Genomic DNA, 22,093 nt, shown 5'->3' with positions numbered 1-22,093 from the left:
TATATAATATTTTTATTAAAAAAATAATAAAATTGTTGAAAATAAACCGACAGATAGTAAAGCTTACTATATTGATTTGCTAAAGCATCTTCAAGGCTTTCTCCAAGGCTGGGTGTTAAGCCCAGAGGCACGACTAGATAAGCGGACCCGAGTCAGCTATTTATATACATGTAGTTTTAAAATTGTCATTAAAACCATTAATTATTGCCTTACAGGCTTGTTCAAGTCTACGTCTACATATGCATTAAATTAAGGCCACCGATGATACATCAGTATACATACTGCCGACATCCAAGGTCAGTCACATGTGATCGTATATTTCACTGTCATTATAGACCTACTAGTATCGACAGATTAGACCGATTATGCCCTATTAATACGCAGCTGGAGATTTTCACCTACTTAGTGTTGATTGGGAACAATACCTACTTAATTTCGATAACTACTAGGTAATTAAGTGTATAAGCAATTAAGGACCTAATCAAAATGCGCACAGTGTAATAGAGATTACAACTGGAATGAAACGTGCACAATAGGTGATAAATGAAAAGTTGGATATGCCGAGCGTACGTGCTTACATACGATACAGGAAATGTCCATGTTGATTGTACATTTATAGTTTGAAGCAGTTCTCTTGAGATCAGTATGCGGGATACTTTGAAGATGGTAGGTGTAGAGAGACAGTACCTATGTAGATCCAGGTTAGAATCTATCTTCAGTGACCCATATGAGGCGACTAACGGGATTGGGTGGTCAAGACTTGTTGACTTGGTTGACCCGTGTATCCTTATTGCGTAGATTGATGCTCATATGTTGCTGATCACAGGATTGTCTGGTCCAGTCTCAATATTTTACAGACCGCCACCATACAACCGGAATATTGCTGAGGGCAGCGTTAAACAACCAACCAATCGTCAATTTGTTTTTCAACGCTGCACACTGCAATATTCCTGCTATATGGCGGAGGTCCGTCTGTCAATAATGGCGTCAAACATCTTTTCTGTGGAAGTGGAAACGGTTTGAGTGTTGTCCAACTGCCCAGTGGATACTACTTACATATCCTAGACGCGTATTATGTCGTGAATGTTTTAGATTGGTACAACTTTGCTCACGAAGGAATATCAGTCCCGTCCATCTAACAATCCTGAGTCAGAAAATAGTTGGGTTTTCACATCAACCGCTTAACTAACATCTTGTCTCTGAAATACAAGACAACCACGTTCTATGGATAATGAAATTCTTTATTGCAATGGGTGCGACGTTCCGATGTGGGTACTAACACTGTTATAGTATCTTGCTTGATAACGGTGTTAGTACCTACATCGAAACGTCACACCCATTGCAATACAGAAGTTGACTATCAATAGAACTTGGTCTTCCTCTATACAACTTCTAAAATACCTTTCTAAGAAGTAATCTCTCAAATGAACATATTCTACAGTTTCTAACTTAAATTCAGAAAGTTTAATAAAAATAACCCTGATCTTTTTTGTTTGTTTTCAAACTGTGGCAGTCTAGACTTGTCACATATTTTAGACTTCAATGAGTATGTTTGTATATGTCACAGTGTAACCAACCATGTGCGATTAACACGGCTGTGGTTGAACTTATACATGTCGATCTTATCTGTTGATTTACACAACAGACCAACAAAATCTATATTTCTTTGTAGCAGATTTGAATAAAAAGAAGCATTGAGGGACGCCCATGAAATTTCAGCAATACCGTAAACTTAGAATGGGGTATTTACGTAGATTTATGTTAATAAATAAGTATCGTCATTTTTAACGAAATGCTTTTCGGAATACTTTCTGTGTAGTTATTTGGAAACTACTCTTCCAAATAGTGTTCTTCACATGTTCTGCTAGGTTGTGTTTTCATCATTACCACTGCATAATATATTTAAGGATCCGGGATAAAAAAAAAGAACTGTTAATTAAACACAAATAATCATATCTTAAAGGAATTTAAGTGCCCCATAGAATTGTCTAATTGATCGGACAGTGCAGTGCGTGGGAAAAGGAGTCTCATTCAATATTAATACAAAAACGCGACTTGATATGTCAATGACAGTACATATAACATATTTTTCACATTTATAGTTTCTAAGCAATAATGGCATAACTGTTACTGCATAACAATTGAGGGCGTAACTATGTTCGCCTGAATCCAAACAAGATATATACCGACAGCAAGAAGTCCGTCGCAAGTAGTTCCGTGATATATTACTACACCCTGTGGCCTCCATCCTGGTTCTCTGTCATCCTGGTTCTTCCTAAACTACCCGGACGAAAACATCAGCACAAGGTCGGTCCTCTAAAACACGTGGACGCTGTCAGTCAGTCTGGCGTTCCTTATGTCAGAACTGAACGTGAATGGCAATTATGTTTCGTGAATTTATAATGATTGTGACTTTGCCAAAAGTCAAGAATTGCAAAATGGCGGTTTCGTCGTTGCGAGATAGCGGTGTGTATTACCCGTGACAGGGAGGGGAATATTCTGCATCTCCACCTGTGTAACCTGAAACAAGTATTGGACTATTTCGTTTAAGCAGTTCGGATAATTAAACTATGTCTGGAAAGAACGTGTCATGGTGGGTAAATGCCAATGTGGATTAATCAAACCACAGCATAGATGGTAGCCACTGACAGTTGTTTGGGCGCAAGGTCTGTCAGAATTCGGACACTTAATTTTTGGAGTTTTGGTAAATCTGCAAAACACAGGTTATTGCAAAGATCTACACATAGCTAATGGGATGACATAATGTTTGTAACTTTTCAGCAGTCGGAGGATTATGCATTTTTAACTGACATGTCAACAAAGCATTATTACATAAACATTTATGAATAATAAGCAGGGTAAACATCATGAGAATGATAAATGCAATTGAAAATAGATGAAGAAAAAAAAAAGTTACATCTTTCTTTTAAATCAGGTGGGTCTAAGTGTTTGCACATGGAAATGCTGCCTATGATTTTTTATATATGTACTATAAACAGTGATGAAAATGCATTTTTTTAAACTGGGCTGTAGGAAACAGCTTTTGGACAGTACATTTTTATGCCTATTGGCCCAAAGGGCCTGTCTGAAAGTAAGGTTAATTTCTATCACTGTGACAATGACTCCTTCAGCCTAATTTTATTTGGCATGTCAACGTGGTCATCACAAGCATTATCACATACTGGCTAGCGACCAGTTGTCGCTGCATACCAGTTATCGCCAACACCTGGCTGTAGCACTTGCGCAGACAGCTTTACTTGTACTTCAGTAGTATTTCACATATTGACACATCCCAAAAATGATAGGTTACAAGAGTTAAAATTACTTTGAGTATTTTTACGTTGTAGATGTTACAAATATGAATTCCTCGGAAGACGAGACCCAAACACATCGGGGGGCTGTTACGTATATATATCTTTGACTTGACAGATACCATGCAGACGATACTGACAAATTATAACTGTAAATTTACACCTTTATCTTTACATTTTCCCCCGAGAAAACAAACATTTCCAAAACTGCAAACAACTACTCAAAATGTCAAGTTTGGTAACTTCAACCCTGCGGTGACATCTCCATAGTCCCATCAGCTTATATCAGCATCTGTGAACATTCACAATGAAAGCGAGTTTTGTTTTTTAAACTTCTTTTTTTTAAAACAAATTCCAATTATGAAATTTCTTCAATATGTCAAGGTTTGGAACACAAAGTTTATGTCAAATTTGGTGAATAACATAAAAACTTCAGAAATGGCGATAATTGGTCTTGTTACTTGCAGGGAAAGCACAATCTACACTACTGCGCTTCCTGTTGACCGCGTTTTGGAGAAACACGATCGACAACAGTAAACAAGCAGCAATCATCGGTGAATAACTGATCTATCATGAAGATAAATTTTATTTCATTCTGTGATTGTGAAGAAATAATGGAGCAAATCGTTAAAAAACGCTTAAAAATGGCAATAACTGGTCGCTAACCAGTACCCATTTAATAATAGATCATGAAGATCAGAGATGGAATTGGCCTTCAGCAGCCCATGCTTGCCATAAATGGCGACTAAGCTTGTTGTAAGAGGCGACAAATGGGATTAGGTGGTCAGACTCTCTGACTTGGTTGACACGTGTTGATTACTGGATTGTCTGATCCAGACTCGATTAATTATGGACTGCCACCATATAGCTGGAATAGTGCTGAGTGCAGCATAAAACAAAACAAAGCTAGAAAACTAAACAAAACCATTTATTAATAATAAGCCATTAAGGTCATCATGAGAATGATGTGTAAGTACAAAACAGATGAAAAAAACAAATGATTTAATTTTAACTTGGTTGAAATATTTGCACATTCTGATAGTAATAATTAATGTGTGTAACATGTAAATGGTGAAAACTATATGATGTTGGAAGTGTTGTCAGTACAAGACTACTACAGACGTACCCCAGGTATGTTTCTCAATATAGAAATGTACCCTACACAAAGTGAAAGTACACACAAAAAAACCCTGTAGAGAGTCCATATTTCGCGAACTGGAACTATGTAGGTGTTACTGCCCAGCTGATTGCAACTGGTTATGTGCATCAAGAAATATTTATTACTGTGCAACATATGTCATATTTGGGATTTCACTTTCTCAGTAAAGTACAAATTCTAGTACTTTTGTGGTTGAGTCCCATATTACTATTATTACTGTGTGTGCTCATTTCTTATGTAAGGCAATCAAATGCATCTATAACGGCAGTATAACATTTCCAATCAAGAAAGCTTGCAATGGAGTATTGGCTCAGCCTTGGGTACATTTCTGTTTTCTAAGTTTGGCTGTCATATTTTTCTGTGTGCAGACATGTATTTGGGCTACACATCTCTTGTTGCCAAACTGACAATCCCCACCTCCCATCCCCACCTTCAGCCGAGTGATTATGATATTAACTGCTTATCATAACTCATGTCTGTACAAAATGTATATTACAAAGCAAAGTAAGTGGTGTCTTCATGCATATGACACCTGTCACTCAAAAATTGACAATGTATGATTTATCACTATTGTGGTCACAGCAATATATAAATGAACACTGAAGTTATTTTTCATGTGACAACCTGTGAGTGTGACTATATTGACACGATATGTAAAATGTGAGTCACAATGCTATAGATATTGCAATTATGTATCCTTTAAAATTACTCATTTTTAAGAACCCTGTAGAAACTGTTACTTGTTTATCAAGAAATATATCATCATTTTAGATAAGCATGAAGAATAAATTCAAAACTCCAGAAATATAAATACGATCTTGCATACTTGCCATTGTATCCTAGATCTAATTTGTGCAGAATCTGTGTTCAGTGTGTTAATTGATTGAATATAGCCATCACACAGAGTGACATACCTGAACCTTCTTTATTTGTTGCTTAGTTAAAGCGGCACTTATCAGTTTTGCCACTATATGACAGTGTTCTATAAATAATCGCAGGGATTTACGGAACCTGAATTCCTGGGTCCTATACTCACAAAAATTACAATATTTATTGGTACGTTCACAAGGATGCAGAAAAATCCAACACTTTTTGTAAACATTTTGTGCAAGTAACTATAAGTTACCACTGAGTCTGCTACAAGCCGGTTTATGCTATCATTTGCAATTTAATTGCTGTAACAATGTGATTATCACAATTCATAGTACAATAACAGTCACTGAATTACAACACTATTACACTTATACAACATAGTATTAGTGATAATATTTGTGTGTCCTGGACCCCCATTTTGTTTCTCAGGACCCCTGAAAATTAGGAGTACGAGTCCCAGGGACCCTCAAATATATGACTGAAGGTAAATTCCTGTTATCAAGTCTGGACCAGACAATCCAGTAATTCTCATCATGACCATTGATCTTGCATTTTAGATACAATGACATGTCTCATCCAAATGAGCGAGGCTGACCACCTGATCCCGTTAGTTGCTGTAGATCAGTTCTAGCCTGGAACTCCCTGGGTTCATACCTTAACTCTGCTGCAGTAGATAATGCATTAGTTGGGCTGTCTGTTATGCAGACAAGTACATGACAGGGACAAGATGGTTGTTGCAAGTGATGACAACGACGACATTAGAATCTGTGTCGAAACGTCATCACTTGCTAAACAACATTAGTATCTGTGTTGAAACATTGCCTATACAGAATAAAGAAGTGGTATATCCATAAAAATAGTCATCATTTTTCATCTGCCCAACTTCTAGAATGCCAGTCAAAGAAGCCATTTTGGAATACTGCTAAAAGCAAGATAAAGATTCACTCACTCTATAATATTAGTGGCTTTGTTTTGATATGTTTGGTTGCTGTGTTTCCAGTCAATGGATGACGATTTGAGCACAGAAAAAGAAAGTGAAACAAGTGAATTGCACACAGAAGCCAGCTCATCTCAAACCGGGACAGTCGTAACAGTACCTGCATCCAGCGAAAGTCCTGCACAACAGTTTATATTGCTATCACAGCCTGGAAATGGTAAGGAATCCAGCTAGTCATTGGTTTTTATATTGAATGAATAGATATATAGTACTTGTTTGTGCCAAGTATGTTAATTGCTGACCATGAAGTTTTATTGAACTTTCTGTCTAAATAATAATAGAGTCTCATGGACCATATTTTTTTATATAGGGGCAATTTGATGAACTAGTGTTTTCCTCATAAGTCTAGTGTAATCATGATTAAGAGAGTACACTACACAATGTATTACTATTAGTCTTGGTATACCATTACATGATTCTAATAGTTAACACTAAATGTGTTTAAGCTCATGTGGCTATTGGTTCTAAATGATATATGGAAATGTGTACATACTGATGGTTACATGAAGCCATATGAGCTTAAAAAACACACACACACACACACACACACACACACACAGAGAGAGAGAGTAATCATCTGATTTATGAAATAGTATTTTGGGCAGATGAATAAAATGTTATCTGTACATGATAAACAATTGATCCATGTTCAATGTAAGCATGCAAAAAATAGTGTAGGACTCACTCATTCCTTCTCAACTGGACAAGTAGTTATTATTTTCATTGTTTCTTCTATCTCTAAATGGCTTCAGGTCCCCTAACAGTTGGTGTCCAAAATGATTCTGTAGGTGAACCTGCTTCAAAACTGATCCGCCTTGAAGGAGAAGATGGCCAGACGTATGTGTTGGCAGTTGCAGGTAGGAAATGGCCTGAAAAAACTTGGACTTGAATGTCAGTCAGTGTTTTGTCATTTGGAATAGTTTGTCCAGTTGTATGTATCCATCATCCAACTCATTGAGACTTTTGCTAACCACATTCAAGAATCAACTTTGAAACCAAAGGGGGTATGATGAATGCAATGTTGGCCTTTCATATGACCTCAACATAAGTTTGCATAATTTCTTAAATTCAGCAGATCCTTTGCAAAAGAATCTCCTCGAGAAATCCTCACCTTTTATCTGAATACTGCCACTTTGTTGTTCCTAGATTTGGTAAAATGTGGACCGAAAGGATCCGACATATGTGATTTTAAGGGACACAACAAACTTTAAAGGGTCCTGAAAATTTCAAAGCATAGAAATAGAACAAAAAACAAAATAGACTCATTTAATGTTTGAATCAATCATGAACTTTGATAGGTTGAACATGGTCATAATTCACTGGTCGAGAGCTCTGATCCTGTCCTGTGCAGTCAAGACATGACCCTGCATCACGATGTATAGGACCGCATCACATCTTTGCTAAAAGTTCACCAGCATAACATTTGTGATCAGCGAATTCAGAATGTCTGTTCAAAGTACTCATTTGAAAGTTTCTACAATCATCATCTATCACAAATGGAATACTCAGTTTTAGTTTTGACTCACAACACAATTTATATTTTAGTCCATCATTGTGAAAATAAACTCATGAATAGTAATTTACCCAGTCGGCCTGGTAAGATTAGACTTTGTTTCCGCTTCATGTCAGCATCCAAGTCAGTTTTTATGGGGGAAATGTGGACGGATGGTGATGTTTCTTCATTTTCTTTTTCTCATGAGTTTCATCTTGATCACCCCTTCCCCCCATTTTCTAAGAACATGTTAGTGGCATCTGCTGCTTGGGCGGCTTGCTTTCTGCCATGCTTGACAACCACATGATATAACAAATTATTTCAGTGGCTGATAAACTGAAAATCTGATGCATGGATTTGCAACAACGAATCTGATAGATCGAGAGATAATGCATTCAAAATGATGATGTAAACATTGTGGTATTGGATTGTTGAGTATTGCAGGCAAAAAAAGTAACATTAAGCAAGGCATATTTATAACATGACAAATTTCTATTTTGGAAGGTAGCTTTTTTTAGAAATAGGATATACAGATGAGAGATTTTATGCACCATGTGAAAAATTATAGCATCAATTCCGCAAGCCAGGGCTCACAGCAGGACTCTGTTACCATATTAAACAATGTTAAAGAAATGAAAATGTTTCTCATGTGAAAGAGCTGAATTAGCAGCTCTTCAATTTCCTTTATTACGATTGTGTATGTTTGTGCTTTTTGTACCGCTTTTTCTGTGAGTGACATGGTTTTATTATAATGTTGAAATCTGAAACACAATTTATACTTCAAACATTTTTTCTGTTCATGGTTTGGTCATAGAGTCTTCATGGCATTATCATATTCATTAGGTTGTAACACTGTTGTGTTGATCAAGTTGTCATATTGGTCAGGCTACAGTGTAGCATTCTAATGAGGTTTTCATATTGATCAGGTCACAGTGTTGTCTTATCGATCAGTTTACAGTGTTGCCATATTGATCAGGTTACAGTGTTGCCATATTGATCAGGTTACAATGTTGTATTGATCAGGTTGCAGGGTAGTATTGATCAGGTTACAGTGTTGCTGTTTTGATCAGCTAATAAAGTGTTGAATTAATCAGGTTAAAGTGTTGAATGATCAAGTTACCATGTTGTATTGATCAGGTTACAGTGTTGCCATTTTGATCAGGTTACAATGTTGCCATATTGATCAGGTTGAAGTGTTGTCACAGTGATAATTTTGTGTTGTGTCCGTATTGCTCAGGTTAAAGTGTTGCCTTATTGATCAAGTTACAGTGTTGTATAGATCAGGTTATAGCATTGCCATATTGATCAGATTACAGTGTTTCCATATTTATCATGTTGCAGTGTTGATATGGCTACAATGTTGATATATTGATCAGGCTACATTGATGTCGTATTATCCCAGTTACAGTACTGCTATATTGACCTGATTGTGGTGTTATTCCAGGTGTGACAGGAGATGCAGCTGGTATTACAGAGCTTCAGAAGACAGAAACTGTCAATGCCGACATATCAGATGTGTCAGGAACTGTCACTCAGGTAGGAGAACATTTGCACATTTGCCTGTGTATCTCAGCTCCAATTTCTTGATTGTGAGACTTCCCTCATCAAATATCACTGGGACAAAATCATGATGCAACTACAAACAAATTAGGTATTGTTTCAGAGAACATGTTTAATCAAAGATGCTATTTCAACTTTGCCACAAAGATGTCAGCTGTAATTGAGCTTCTGTTGTTGGTATAACATGTATGTGAGGAACATAGGTGATCACTAATCCTGTACAGTGATATTTCCTGTCTGTGACAGGTGAAGACAGAAAAGCCTGGGATAGCTGGCCCCAGCAAGAAGTCATCCAACTCAGCTGAAGATGTCACACAAGCATGGTTCACAACCAGGGATGACAAGCGGGTCTTGCAGAGTAAAGGTACTGTGTGCTTACTGTAATGTGAAAAGTTGTTCTCAAATATTCTCAAAATCCATTAAAGCAACGATGAGTGAGTGAGTGAGTTTAGTTTTACGCTGCACTCAGCAATATGCCAAAATATGGCGGCGGTCTGTAAGTAATTCAAGTCTGGACCAGACAGTCCAGTGACAAACAACATGAGCACAATTGGGAACCGATGACATGTGACATGATTTGTCAACCAAGTCAGCAGGCCTGACAACCCGATCCCGTTAGTCGTCTCTTTCGACAAGCATAGTCGCCTTTTATGGCAAGCATGGGTTGCTGAAGGCCTATTCTACCCTGGGACCTTCACGTCAAACCAACGATGAGATATTTCTAGCCTAAAGACAACTGGGCAATCTGTCGCCCTAATATTTTAGTTCATATATGACTTAAATGCTTCTTGATATGTGGGACAGAGTTGCTTCACTTATAAATGTGAAGTTGAAGTATCAGGCCATACATTTTAGCCATTGAATAATTGATAATTGAAATCACCTTGTTTTACAGGCCATACCTGGAAGCAAGGTCAATGGACGAAGGATGAGACAGATCTATTGATGGAGAATATCGATTCATACTGTAAAGTGAGTATCAGTAGTGTGACTGCCTATTGCTTTGTATCACATGTGAAATTTAATAAAAGATCTCAGAGCAAGTGTCTCAACTACTTCAGACTTTCTGCCAGTTAAATATGTAATATAGTTGCACGTCCCTACAGGAGCGTGGTATCAAGGACCCAACAGAGATCATATTTGAAATGACGAAGGATGAAAGGAAGGACTTCTACCGCACCATAGCCCGTGGATTACAGCGACCACTGTTCTCTGTGTACCGACGAGTAACTCGCATGTACGACCAGAAGAACCACATGGGCAAATATACACCAGAGGAGATGACCAAACTTCGGGAGTGAGTGTACAGTCCTTTCCAGTTTCAGTTCCTTCCTTCAATTTTATATGAATGAGTGAGTGAGTTTAGTTTTGCACCACCTTCAGCAATGTTCCAGCAATATCACAGCAGGTACACCAGAAATCGGCTTCACACATTGTACCCATGTTGGTAACTGCATCAGGTTTTTGGAGTGACAGTCATCCACTTTAACCATTAGGCTATCTTTATCAGAAGAAGTCCTCCTTGGGGTACATGTAGCATTAGAAAGGCCATTTTAAGATGCCTACGGCAGTTGTAACAATATTTCAATATATATTTTACAAAACAAAAAATCTATTTCTTGTCTTGTGACACCACCCCTACAGCACCCCCTGCTGCTCCCCTTACAGCCAAGAGCAGATAACTCTACCTCATACCCCACTTTTCACACTGTCGTTTGCCAGAACGGTCGCATGTGGTGTCTGCTATTTCCAGCCATGTGGTCGGCACGATCCCCAAGGTCCTTCTTTCTGTCTCTGTGGGCAAAAGCAGAAGGGATTAGGGGTTTATATTTCAGTATTATTATTACTATGCTTGCTTCATTATCTTCTATTTTTAAGCAAGGTTTGGATAAGCTATGTAGAGTAATGTTGTTGGTTACTTGCGTATCACTTACAATTTACAGTTTTGCACACATGTAGCTTGCTGTTTTTACCTTATGTAATAGCGTTGCTTAGCAGTTACTGGTAAACACATATAAGATGATCCACGACCTGACAAATGACCCCAATTTGCATACTTGGGAACGCCCCATTTGAAACAAGAGGCAGACAGGCTGTCTGATAAATATCGAGAAGTTCATTTTCCCCATTCGTTTCATGCATGAATTGTTATAGCACACTCGATTTGGGAACAGGTACAATCCCAACGAATTGAATCAACACAATATACTGAGCAAATATGTTTAGGACCACCAATCCATTTCACGAAGCAAATGACATTTTCCTGGGTTTTTTTTAACAAAATTGTTGAATATCTAAAATGCTTGTCAATGCCCCAATCATCTATTTGTCTTCATTTTAATTAAAGGTTAGCGTGGAATATCAGTATCTTACGCCTGAAATTGCGGTCTTATCATTCGAAGGAATATGCTGTGTTGTTTTAATGGGTAAAGTTGACTTTTCGTCTGCTAAATATTAAGTAGATAATAACTACATATAACTACATATAGTTAATTGTTAATTAACTTTTTAATAAGTTAAAAGTTATCTGTTACTGAATGGTGGTGGCTAAATCAGAGTAGCCATAGGGAAATATTTTTATCCCATAATTCTGTTCCTATTTTTCTGCAAGGGCTGATTTACGTCCATAATTCTGCTCGTGTTACACAGTAGCGAGACGGGTGTTAATCAGTAGCAGTGTTGATTTCATGTCACGGTTAGCATGTATTGCATGTGCATAATCGTCAAGCTACCTGTAGCAGCCAAGTGCACTCGCCCAATTCATTTTACTGCCTCTCTTGTCACAAATAAGTTTAGTGCGCAGGATCATCTAATATGTGTCTGGCAGTAAGTACCGTCTCTGCATACTATTTTTCTGTTTGTATGTGTGCATACTGTATGTTCAAAACAGTCCTTGCTACTAGTCATAGTGCAATTCTGTTTTTAACAGTTCAAAGGGTGTGCTACCTGCTGCGCAACGTTACCGCTTCAGGATTGACACTTAGTGCGCTCGTGCTGCTTAGCGGCAAAACGCATGAAAATCAAGGCCTTTTCTCCCTGTACACCCAAGACAAGCCATACCAATATGATCTTCTGCATGCCTTTAATTCGGGGGATGTGGGGTGGGGAGGGGGACTTGGAATATTGCTGAGTGCTGTGTTAAACTATACTCTTTGAGAGCTGGTATTCCGGCGAGCAGGCAAACCATTTCTAGGTGGCTTGTCTCTGCCATTTGTATGAGTAATACTAACAAAGGTATAACCATTCCTGGTGGGTCAAAAGCACATTGAGTTAGGGCAGTGGCCACTTTGAAGGCTTATGCCAGGGCACTGCCCATTGAGGAGATCTGCTAAGTGGCTAAGTGGATCCAACCAAATACCTGTATCTGCCACTATCAACTGGACAAACAATTACAGGAATGTGCTTGGTTTGGCCTGACAGTTCTCCATGGTGGGCAGAGTCATGATTCTCTGGCCAATAATGAGCTTTCAAGATCACGATTGTTTTTGTTTACTGGTTTTAGGATATGAAATACTGCCCTCCTATAACTCAGTGATGGGTATTTTATTGCTAGTGTTATTGTTACCTTTCCCTTGGTTATAGTGTAGTAATACACCAAAATAAAATCCACTGCTTTTACCGTTCCCTGCACGACGCATCGCTGGTTTCAGTGGACATGGTAGGTTTTAGCCATGCTTTCCACCTCATTTGTGGGTTTGGGGATGGGATTTACGTACATCTTTTGTCATTTCGTCAAGAGCAACTTTTGATTGGCTCAATGTTACCCTTTGACATCAGCAATTTGGTGATGCGGTAAGTGTGTTGCTTTCTCTCTCGGCTTCGACTGTGACTTTGACTTTGAGTGTATGAAAGGTACATGCTAGCAGACTGAATGCCTCTCCCTGACTCGCGTTCATTGGGAGTAAATCTTATGCTTATTTGTACCCCATGGAGGACTTTTCTGAAAAAGAATTATGCAAACCTGTAGAGGTTATGAATTTTTAAGAATGTCCTCCTTGGGGTACGGACACCCACCTCCCAACATTCTATTTGATACATTTATCATGAAAAGTGAGGTACAAGGTAGATGGCGAGAGTTATCTGCTCTTGGCTGTAAGGGGCACTAAAGGAGTAGTCTCACAAGACAAAATGAGTTTTTTGTTGTGTAAAATTTTTATTGAAATATTGTTGCAACTGTGGTAGGCATTTTAAAATAGACATTTCTTCAAAGCATTCATAACCTCAACACGTTTGTATAAATTTTGTATGAGGGCATTTGAAAGATGGTAAATCAGTGGTAATTTAATTATTTATGTTGGTTGGAATTATTTTGTAAGATTAACAGAATCTTCATGCTATTATGTTAAAAATCTGTCAAGTATGTGTTATCCTCGGTATTGTTTTCAGTGGTAATTATCAAATAATATAGTATCGTATCCAAGCACAAAGCATAGGATACAATAGTTTGGTTTATAATTCCTGTGTCGAGGTACATTTGTTCCTCCTTGTTTCAAGTGTATGTGTTCAAAAACATTTTTATGTTAGCAGAAATTACTTAACAGGCAGCTTTCATACAGTTTCTTTCATTTCCCAGTTTGCTTGTAATATCATAAGAGTTGCTTATATATCTGCCCTACAACATTCCATCTTTGCTCTTTGAAAGGAACAAGTGGTGTCAGAGTGAGCTGCATTGAAAAACAAACACAATGTGAAGTAATGGTGCTGTATTAGGATGCAAAATGTATCACAAGGATATATATCACATCAAGATCTACTGTGATGTTACACCGCTGATGTTTTTGCTGGTATAGTGTTGTCACATATGTAGTAATATTGTGTACTTCAGGTTGCGTATGAAGCATGGCAATGACTGGGCTGCTATTGGTGCGGTACTAGGTCGGAGTGCATCTTCTGTGAAGGACAAATGCAGACTGATGAAGGACACGTGCAATGCAGGTGACTGATTACTGTGATTACTTTAGACAGGTTTCTGTAGAGAAAATGTTAAACATGCACGTACAGAAGCTTTCAACCAATGTTTTGTCTTTGTTCACTAGAGTATCTCCATGTATTGTTCGTTTGAAGGAAAATGGCTGCCAGAAGAAGAGAGAAGACTAGCATCTGCTGTATATGAGCTTGCAGGAGTAAAGATGGGTAGGTAATGATCTTGATTCAGTGAGAACAAAGTTAAGACTTATTTTTGTTAATTATCAGTTTCTAAGGACAACGCCTTTGCCTAAGATGACTGCTTTGGTCATGAGCAAATGTTGTGAAGCATACAATCAGTCCATGGTATAGTGAACAAGACATATTTAGTGCTTGATTTTTTTGTCGAATAAATAAATTAATGACCATATTATTGAATTATGGACACTTACAACAGATCATTGCATTGGTACTTGTAACCTGTCACTTAACTTAAGAAATCTGCTTGTTTCATCTGATATTGATAGTGATCATAATGATGCTAGTTGTCATGCCTATTGGCAGCAATATTATAAAGGACCGTTGACTCACTCACTCACTCACTCACTCACTCACTCACTCACTCACTCACTCACTCACTCACATCCATATGAGATTCCAATCAATGGGAAATACTGCTAAGATTTCAGGTATGAGACGGTAAACTTGCTGGTAGAGAATACTAGCATGTTTCTTCGACTGTTGTTTCAAAGTTTCTTAACTTAGCTTAAGAAAGTGTAAATGACGTTTTCATCAGTACAATAAATGTGTATTATTTTGTAGGAGAGAGTGTCACGCACGGTTTATCCTGGGCTGCTGTGGCAGAGAGAGTGGGGACAAGGTCTGAGAAACAGTGTAGAACCAAGTGGCTCAATTACCTCAACTGGAAGCAGAAAGGCGGGTCAGAGTGGACTCGTCAAGATGACATCAATCTTATTCTTAAGTAAGGCATGCATTCTGTATTGTTTCACCGATTCACAGTGGAATCCCACACAATCCAAAACACCTGTATGGATTTATGGTGATAAGTGCCCCCAGCAACTTATGTTTGTCATTAGAAGGGATGTACTGTAAATGTGGACAGACTTGATGGCACTGTTGCTATGTGATAGAAGTACAGCCAGTATTCTTGAAACTTTCTGATCATGAAACACCTTTAGGCATGATCAAGGTTAACATGCACATGTCCATCCAAGGGTAGGTATCTTTAGGTCCAGGAAAACCATAAGGTAAACCATAAGGTAAAGCTACCAGCACTGTAATTATTTGCTGTCTCTGATAATTACTACAAGTATATTTACAAAAATGTTTACTGCCACTCTTATTACCCCTATTATGATCAGTCAATATCATGTTTGTTTCAGAATTGCTAGTCTTGGAGCCTCGGATGACACTGAGATTGACTGGAACGAACTGTCTAGTGACTGGTCAAGGTAACACAGCAACTAGTACACAAAGTCACTGCAGGATGGATGAAGTGTATGATTTTTCTGTCTAACAGTGGTAATTTTTGAGTAGATATGCAGCGTTTATACTTTGGTTGTCAAAACAATTTGTATGTCACTATACACAAGTTTGATAAAACTATGATCGTGTTTCCAGTGTGCGTTCCCCCCAGTGGCTACGAGGCAAGTGGTGGTCACTCAAGAGACATGTGCCCGACTACCAGGACCTTGTCTTTACAGGTAAATAGAGGTTGTCATCTGAGAGAGTACCTATTTACAACACACTCCATTGCAGTTATTACTTAACACCATTCCACTACCACAAACTAGTTTGTATATTATTATTGGATGTTTATATAGCACACGTATCCACGCAACAACTACATACTCAAGGCACTAGTATGTTTTCTCTTGATATTTGGATATAAGTCTCAACAGCAAAACGTGTTGTCAGTCTCAACTCTCCGGGCACCATACACCTGCCACTAGGAGCACTTAGTTATTGCATCTTTCACATTTTTATGAGGTTCCTATTCACACCTGGGTGGACACTGTCATAGTACTTTGTCCAGTTTTACTGATGTACCCACTGTACTAGGTGTTTGCAAGTATTCATGTGGCCACCATCTGGTCATATCCCAGTGGATTTGTGGGTTCTGATAAGTGCACAGGGTTGTATACACTCGGAGAGTTTGCACACAAAGTTGACTCCAAGAATTTTACACTCTGTTACAAGTGGGCTCGATCCCAACACCTCAAGCAAGCTGGATCACTAGCCAGGAATCCTTGTTTGTGAAGAGAAACACCCTCTCTTAAATCGGTAATCTGGAAGCTTTCCAAAATGCCCCTTGCATCATTTTGTACAATCATACAGATTTGCAAGTATTGCTGCAACAGTGAAGGACTATATAAATTAAAGGAACTTGTTAAAAATATTTCCCTATTTTTCCATTCAAAGATATCATTGAAATCCTGAAGACAATGCATTACCAAAACGTCCGCATCAAGAGCCCAGGGGTGAGGTTGCGAGTGCAGGGTCGTCAGGCCAATGGTGAGATCGGCCTTCAGGTCCCGGTGAGTCTACAGCCTGGTGTATCTCTAGATGGGGAAGACTCGGAGCCAACATTCCAGGCCTACGAGGTCCTGCAGCAGTGGACACCTGGCAACTCTAATGCACTACTCATTACACAGCCTCACAACAACCCTGCTGTCTCCTTCAGCGGCACCAGCACTATGTCCACAGATCACATCATCGTCCACACTCTCCCAGTGTCACAGGTGGAACAACTTGATTGTATCTTATAGTTTTGTATTTACATTAATATGTTGGAAACGGTATCGATATTGGACGGTCATATATGAAAACTAATTTTATGTGTGTTGTATCAATTGTCATTTTGAGCGAAAGGGCTAAGTATGTTTGTGAAAAAAGTATAATAAGAGATGTAGAGGTGCTGATATTAAATTCTGAGAGAGTATTCCAGCAGTTTCTACCATTTTACACCTCTGCCCTTAACAATTTATAAGTAAATTAGCAGACCAAATACGTCCAAGAAAGTACCATGATTTCTAATATTGTAGAAAGTCTATGTTGCATAGGAATACTTGTTTGAATGAGAATGCAATCACTTTCTCCATCAGTCTGATGGCCATGTGAAGAGTGGGGAGAATGTGACAGTACAGATGAACCACCAACCCCACGTCATCATCAGTGCGGCAAGTGATGATGGCTCATTGGACGGGTCTGTAATCACGACTTCCATTCAGCTGCCGGATGGCATGGACTCATCAGAGCAAGGTTAGCTTACATTCGTAAACAAAACTATGAAGAACATGACCAGCAGTGCTAGCAACATGCAAGGAAACATCACGAGTTATTTCACTTATCTTTTCAGACTCATTTGGGTATCAGATGTCTTTATTTTCGAGGATATTAGGTTCTGTTCATTTTGTCAGTCACATCAAAATAATATCTTCAACATTAAATCTGTAATATTGATGAGCATGACATTTAGCAATGTCGTTCTGGTTAATGTGGGCGTCTTCTTCAGATTTGATGATTTCGTTGCTCTAATCAGGTTTAATGCATTTAAAGATGAAATAGTTTGCAAAAGAAACACAGTATATGTGTTATGAATTGACGGAATATTTGCAGAATGCCACCAGTACCAGCTGTCCAGTGAAGCTTGTCAGATGATAGATGGTCAAGGGGAGATAATTACAGGACAGTTTGCTACGACAGTAAGGAAGTCAACATGAATTGTAAACTTTGAAAATAGCTGTTCATATGTTTCATGTTTACTTAATTGGTAAAAGTACCAAGTACAAGAGTTCATCTTAAATCAAGTTTCAGTAAAGGCCATGTGTGCATTTATTGCAAACACATTTCTAGATTTTTTTGCTTCCCCTTTTCACAGACTTTTGTGATGAACTTCTGCAATTTATTGAATGCTCAATTTTCCAAATACATCAATATGAGTCTCCTTATGTATTTGTAAAGAGTGTAAGATGAGCTTGATGGTGTTTTACCTTCCATGACAGGCTGTGTCAACTGCAGATCTTCAGTCTGAAGTGGCCCAGTCAGTGTTGAGTTCCGGAGCTTCAAGGGCTGACATTGTCGTCCTCGAGCCAACGTCACCTCCACATTTCTCACAGTCCAACAGTAACGATGGCAATGAACTTATGAGTGGCTTCTCAGGTAGGAAAACAATCAAGAATTTTACCACTTTCAGGTAAACAGTAACTGGAATTATAGTTTATAAAATTTTCCCCAGAATGAAGACTGGGTGATACACTGGGTGATTCTTGTCCGATTTCAGGATGTTTCCTTTTCCCAAACAACTCTTGTTTCAATGAAAATATGTGTTTCTAATTTTTATGAAGCTGTAGTAACACTCTTCATATGTACTTTTTCCTTTGTGTGTAATTGAAATAAAAAAACCGCTTGCTTTAACTCCTTGTTTGGAATGAGGAGAAAGCTACTCAGAAAAAATTATGGTTGGGTAAGAACCTAGGGTGGTCAGAATCTAAAACCAAAGGAAATTGTGTTGGAAGTTACCACTTATTCTTATGAACAAGGACCTGTGAAGGTCCCGGGGTAGATTAGGCCTTCAGCAACCCATGCTTGCCATAAAAGGCGACTATGCTTGTCGTGAGAGGCGACTAACGGGATCGGGATGTCAGGCTCGCTGACTTTGTTGACGCATGTCATCGGTTCCCAATTGCACAGATCGATATTAATGATGTTGATCACTGGATTGTCTGGTCCAGACCTGATTATTTACAGACTGCCACCATATAGCTGGAATATTGCTGAGTGCGGCGTAAAACTAAACTCACTCACTCCTATGAATAAGAACTAGTCTTTGTTTTGTTTAACAGTTGCAGGTTTTGGATATGGGGTATTGAAACCTCTTTTCAGCCAGACATGCTCATGCGCTTAAAGTTAGCCTTCTTCACATAATTTAGCGTATTTCTTGGAGCTTATCAGAAGTTCAAAACGTTTGAAAAGAGCAAGATAAACGCCAATTATTAGTTATTTCAGTGTGCCTTGTGATTATTTATTGGAAAGTTTTGCAAGTATTTGTGTTATATACCGAGAGAGATAATGCACCGTTGAACTTCATCCCTTTGTCATATTGTGTTGACAGATCCAATCCTTACATCCGATGCAACAGAACTGATGGGATCAGCATCCGACTGTGAGACTGACAAGAGTCAGACTGGGCTGAGTGAAGACATACAGTGATAATTCCCCGTGGGTCAAGGTCACTTGAAGCAGGCACTCTGTCAAGACTACCTTTGTGATGGTCACAATAAGGCATTATGTAAACTATTTAATGTTGAAAGGTGTCAGGTTATGACAATTGTGATTTTGTTTTCTACATGTGCCAATTTGCATACAGGGATGGCAGTCTCTGTACAGATGTTTGTGTGGATGTGGCAGTATGAACTTTTCAAGGGATGAGTATGACGCTGAAAGAATTGGGAGGCTGTATATGCTTCATAAGTTTGTCGCATTTGCATGTATCTCAAACGTGACACTTGACATAATGTCTGCTGACAATGCTTCTCCCATTTATGCACTAATAGTAAAGCATGACTTTCTTTCCCCATGAAAATATATCTTTCTGTGATATAAAAATGTCTAAGGTTGGAGTTAGTCTTGATGGGCTTCTGTATGGGGCGGAGGTAACTACAAGTTACCCTTTCTTGCGTTCATTTGGATTTTAGATCCATTAACCTGTCTTGCTATGGTCTACTGCAGTGTTTCTCTTTCTTCCTTGCTTGTGGTAAAAGGTTACTAACAGGATCAGGTGGTAAGGCTCCCCGACTTGGTTGACACATGTTGTTTGTTCCCAAATGTGCAGATCGATGCTCATGTTGTTGATCACTGGATTGTATGGTACAGGCAGATTATATACAGACCGCCGCCATATAGCTGGAACATTGCTGAGTGTGGCGTATAACTAAATTTGCTCAATCACTCTCCATCTTTCTGCTTCTTGTCATGCATTGTAGCTACTCAGTTCCCATTGTCAGTTCCCCAGATCTACTCTAGTAGACTATATTATTGGTCATCAACTTACCAGTCAGAAAATACCAAGTTGTCTTTATCTGTACTTTTTTTACAGTCGTTGCAGCCAGGCTGTGTGGAACATAGTGGAAAAGGAAGTTTGGTTGTAGCAGTATAATAACATGGAATCGTTGAATGTGGTTTCTGTGGCTTTAGTATCTATCAAAATCAAAATTAGTTGAATTTTTTTGTCTTGGCTGAAATGTTAGTTGGCTTCCTTTGCGCATTGTATTGTGTAGAGCATCCGTTTCTTCTTACAAGTTTGTACTGAACAATGCACATTATTGCCTGGGTCACAATCAATATAATATATGCAAGTGTTAGGTGCATACAGATGCTATGTGAGTAATAAGAGGAGATGACTGATGCTTGAGGATATCTATTCAATATCCTTTATCAGGTGTCTGCATGTTACCTTTATGCAGATGTTCGATATATCATAAATATATGCAGATGTCTGATGCATACACATGTATAAGCTGCAGAGTGGAACATTACATTCATCTGCAATTCGGTGCAAGTTTCTGTATTATTTTGTTTAGTCTAAATATTTTTTTGCACTTTTAAGTACATGTGCAGTGATGTTAATTTTGAAAAAGGAGAGGGAGTCATTTCATGGTTTTTTTTCCTCTTACCATCTAAAAGTGCTGAAAATTGGGGTCTGTAAGTTAACTAACAGATCACCTGATGAAAATGTTCTTTTCTCAGTGAATGTAGTGATTGTAATACTTGGTCAAGACCTGTTAAGTAAAGGTGGTGTGTGTCAATTATGTATTTGGTATTCAACAATATCTGACAATGAAATACAAACTTTGTTTTAAATTGAGGTGTTATGAAATATGACAGCTTTGTATGGTTTTACATCTATCAGAATTATTGCCTGTCCAAATCTTACATTATCATGTAGAGGAATTTGTTCGTTTAGATATGTCTTTCAAAATGATGCTTTAACGACTTCGAATAACTTCATGGTCTGCGAATGTTTCTAGAAGTGTTAATGTATTGTAAAAATTGATTGGTACTCACTTTTTATTTAATGGCGTACTTGATCATGTTATTTAAATATCCTTCAAACGTAGCTACCTGTATAATTTAGATTTATCCATGTCAATATAGCATTACTGCATTGCATGTGTTGTCTTGTAAGGCAGATTGAAACACATCTAGGACTTCATTCTATTGTTTGAGCATACCATTAATAGACAGTTGGTTACCGGAGGACTTAGCCCATCTGCATGTTCATCACAAGGGATGATGCATACCTCTTGAGTATTTTGTGAAAGTGAGTAGGGATGGGCTTTGGGACTGTCCTTGTCACTTTTGGTTCCTTCAAAGTTATATGCTACATCTTTTGAGACTGGAGAGTTACTCCCCTTGTCGTATCATCCTCATCAAAGTGGTAATGGTGTGTTTTGTGTTTCTCAATGATGCTAGTGTGTGAACAGAAAGGATTTGTTTCGAACAGACCCTTAACCCACCTGCTGCAACATATTTATTACGTCCTGATGGATTTCATTTTCCATAAATATGCAAAGGTTGGAAATATTGAGTTTGTGACTAATACATCTGATTTTGAAAAGAAATATGTTAAACAATGTCTTGTGATTTGTTGTGACCTTCATCAAGATTGTTAAAATATGTAACCAAACAGCCATGCATGATGGTACTGCATGTGTTTTATTTCAGAAATATCATGGCTATTTAACAAAAGCACTGAAAGGGCTGAAAAAGTGATT

At 38.2% G+C, this 22,093-nt stretch overlaps 1 protein-coding gene across 3 annotated transcripts; it reads left to right on the top strand.

Moving 5' to 3' along the window:
- Window positions 1-2,227: 2,227 nt before the first annotated feature.
- LOC137295761 (cyclin-D-binding Myb-like transcription factor 1) lies at window positions 2,228-21,952 on the top strand. Of its 3 annotated transcripts, XM_067827297.1 has the most exons (18): window positions 2,228-2,307; window positions 3,779-3,865; window positions 6,344-6,497; window positions 7,093-7,197; window positions 9,277-9,368; window positions 9,639-9,756; window positions 10,288-10,364; window positions 10,499-10,689; window positions 14,218-14,327; window positions 14,457-14,525; window positions 15,120-15,279; window positions 15,701-15,769; window positions 15,939-16,021; window positions 16,740-17,059; window positions 17,423-17,579; window positions 17,937-18,022; window positions 18,323-18,479; window positions 19,432-21,952. In XM_067827297.1, exons 3-18 carry the CDS (start codon window positions 6,347-6,349, stop codon window positions 19,527-19,529), a joined length of 2,043 nt encoding a protein of 680 aa, XP_067683398.1. In that variant the 5' UTR covers window positions 2,228-2,307; window positions 3,779-3,865; window positions 6,344-6,346; the 3' UTR covers window positions 19,530-21,952. The 3 variants fall into 3 exon arrangements, with proteins under 3 accessions (XP_067683398.1, XP_067683400.1, XP_067683399.1); XM_067827299.1 differs by lacking the exon at window positions 3,779-3,865 and having other exon boundaries at window positions 2,245-2,307; XM_067827298.1 differs by lacking the exon at window positions 3,779-3,865 and having other exon boundaries at window positions 2,288-2,466.
- The last annotated feature ends 141 nt before the right edge of the window (window positions 21,953-22,093 follow it).

Source organism: Haliotis asinina, chromosome 9, assembly GCF_037392515.1.
Source record: "Haliotis asinina isolate JCU_RB_2024 chromosome 9, JCU_Hal_asi_v2, whole genome shotgun sequence".
NCBI classification, from domain to species: domain Eukaryota; kingdom Metazoa; phylum Mollusca; class Gastropoda; order Lepetellida; family Haliotidae; genus Haliotis; species Haliotis asinina.
This window is presented reverse-complemented; position numbering and strand designations above follow the sequence as displayed.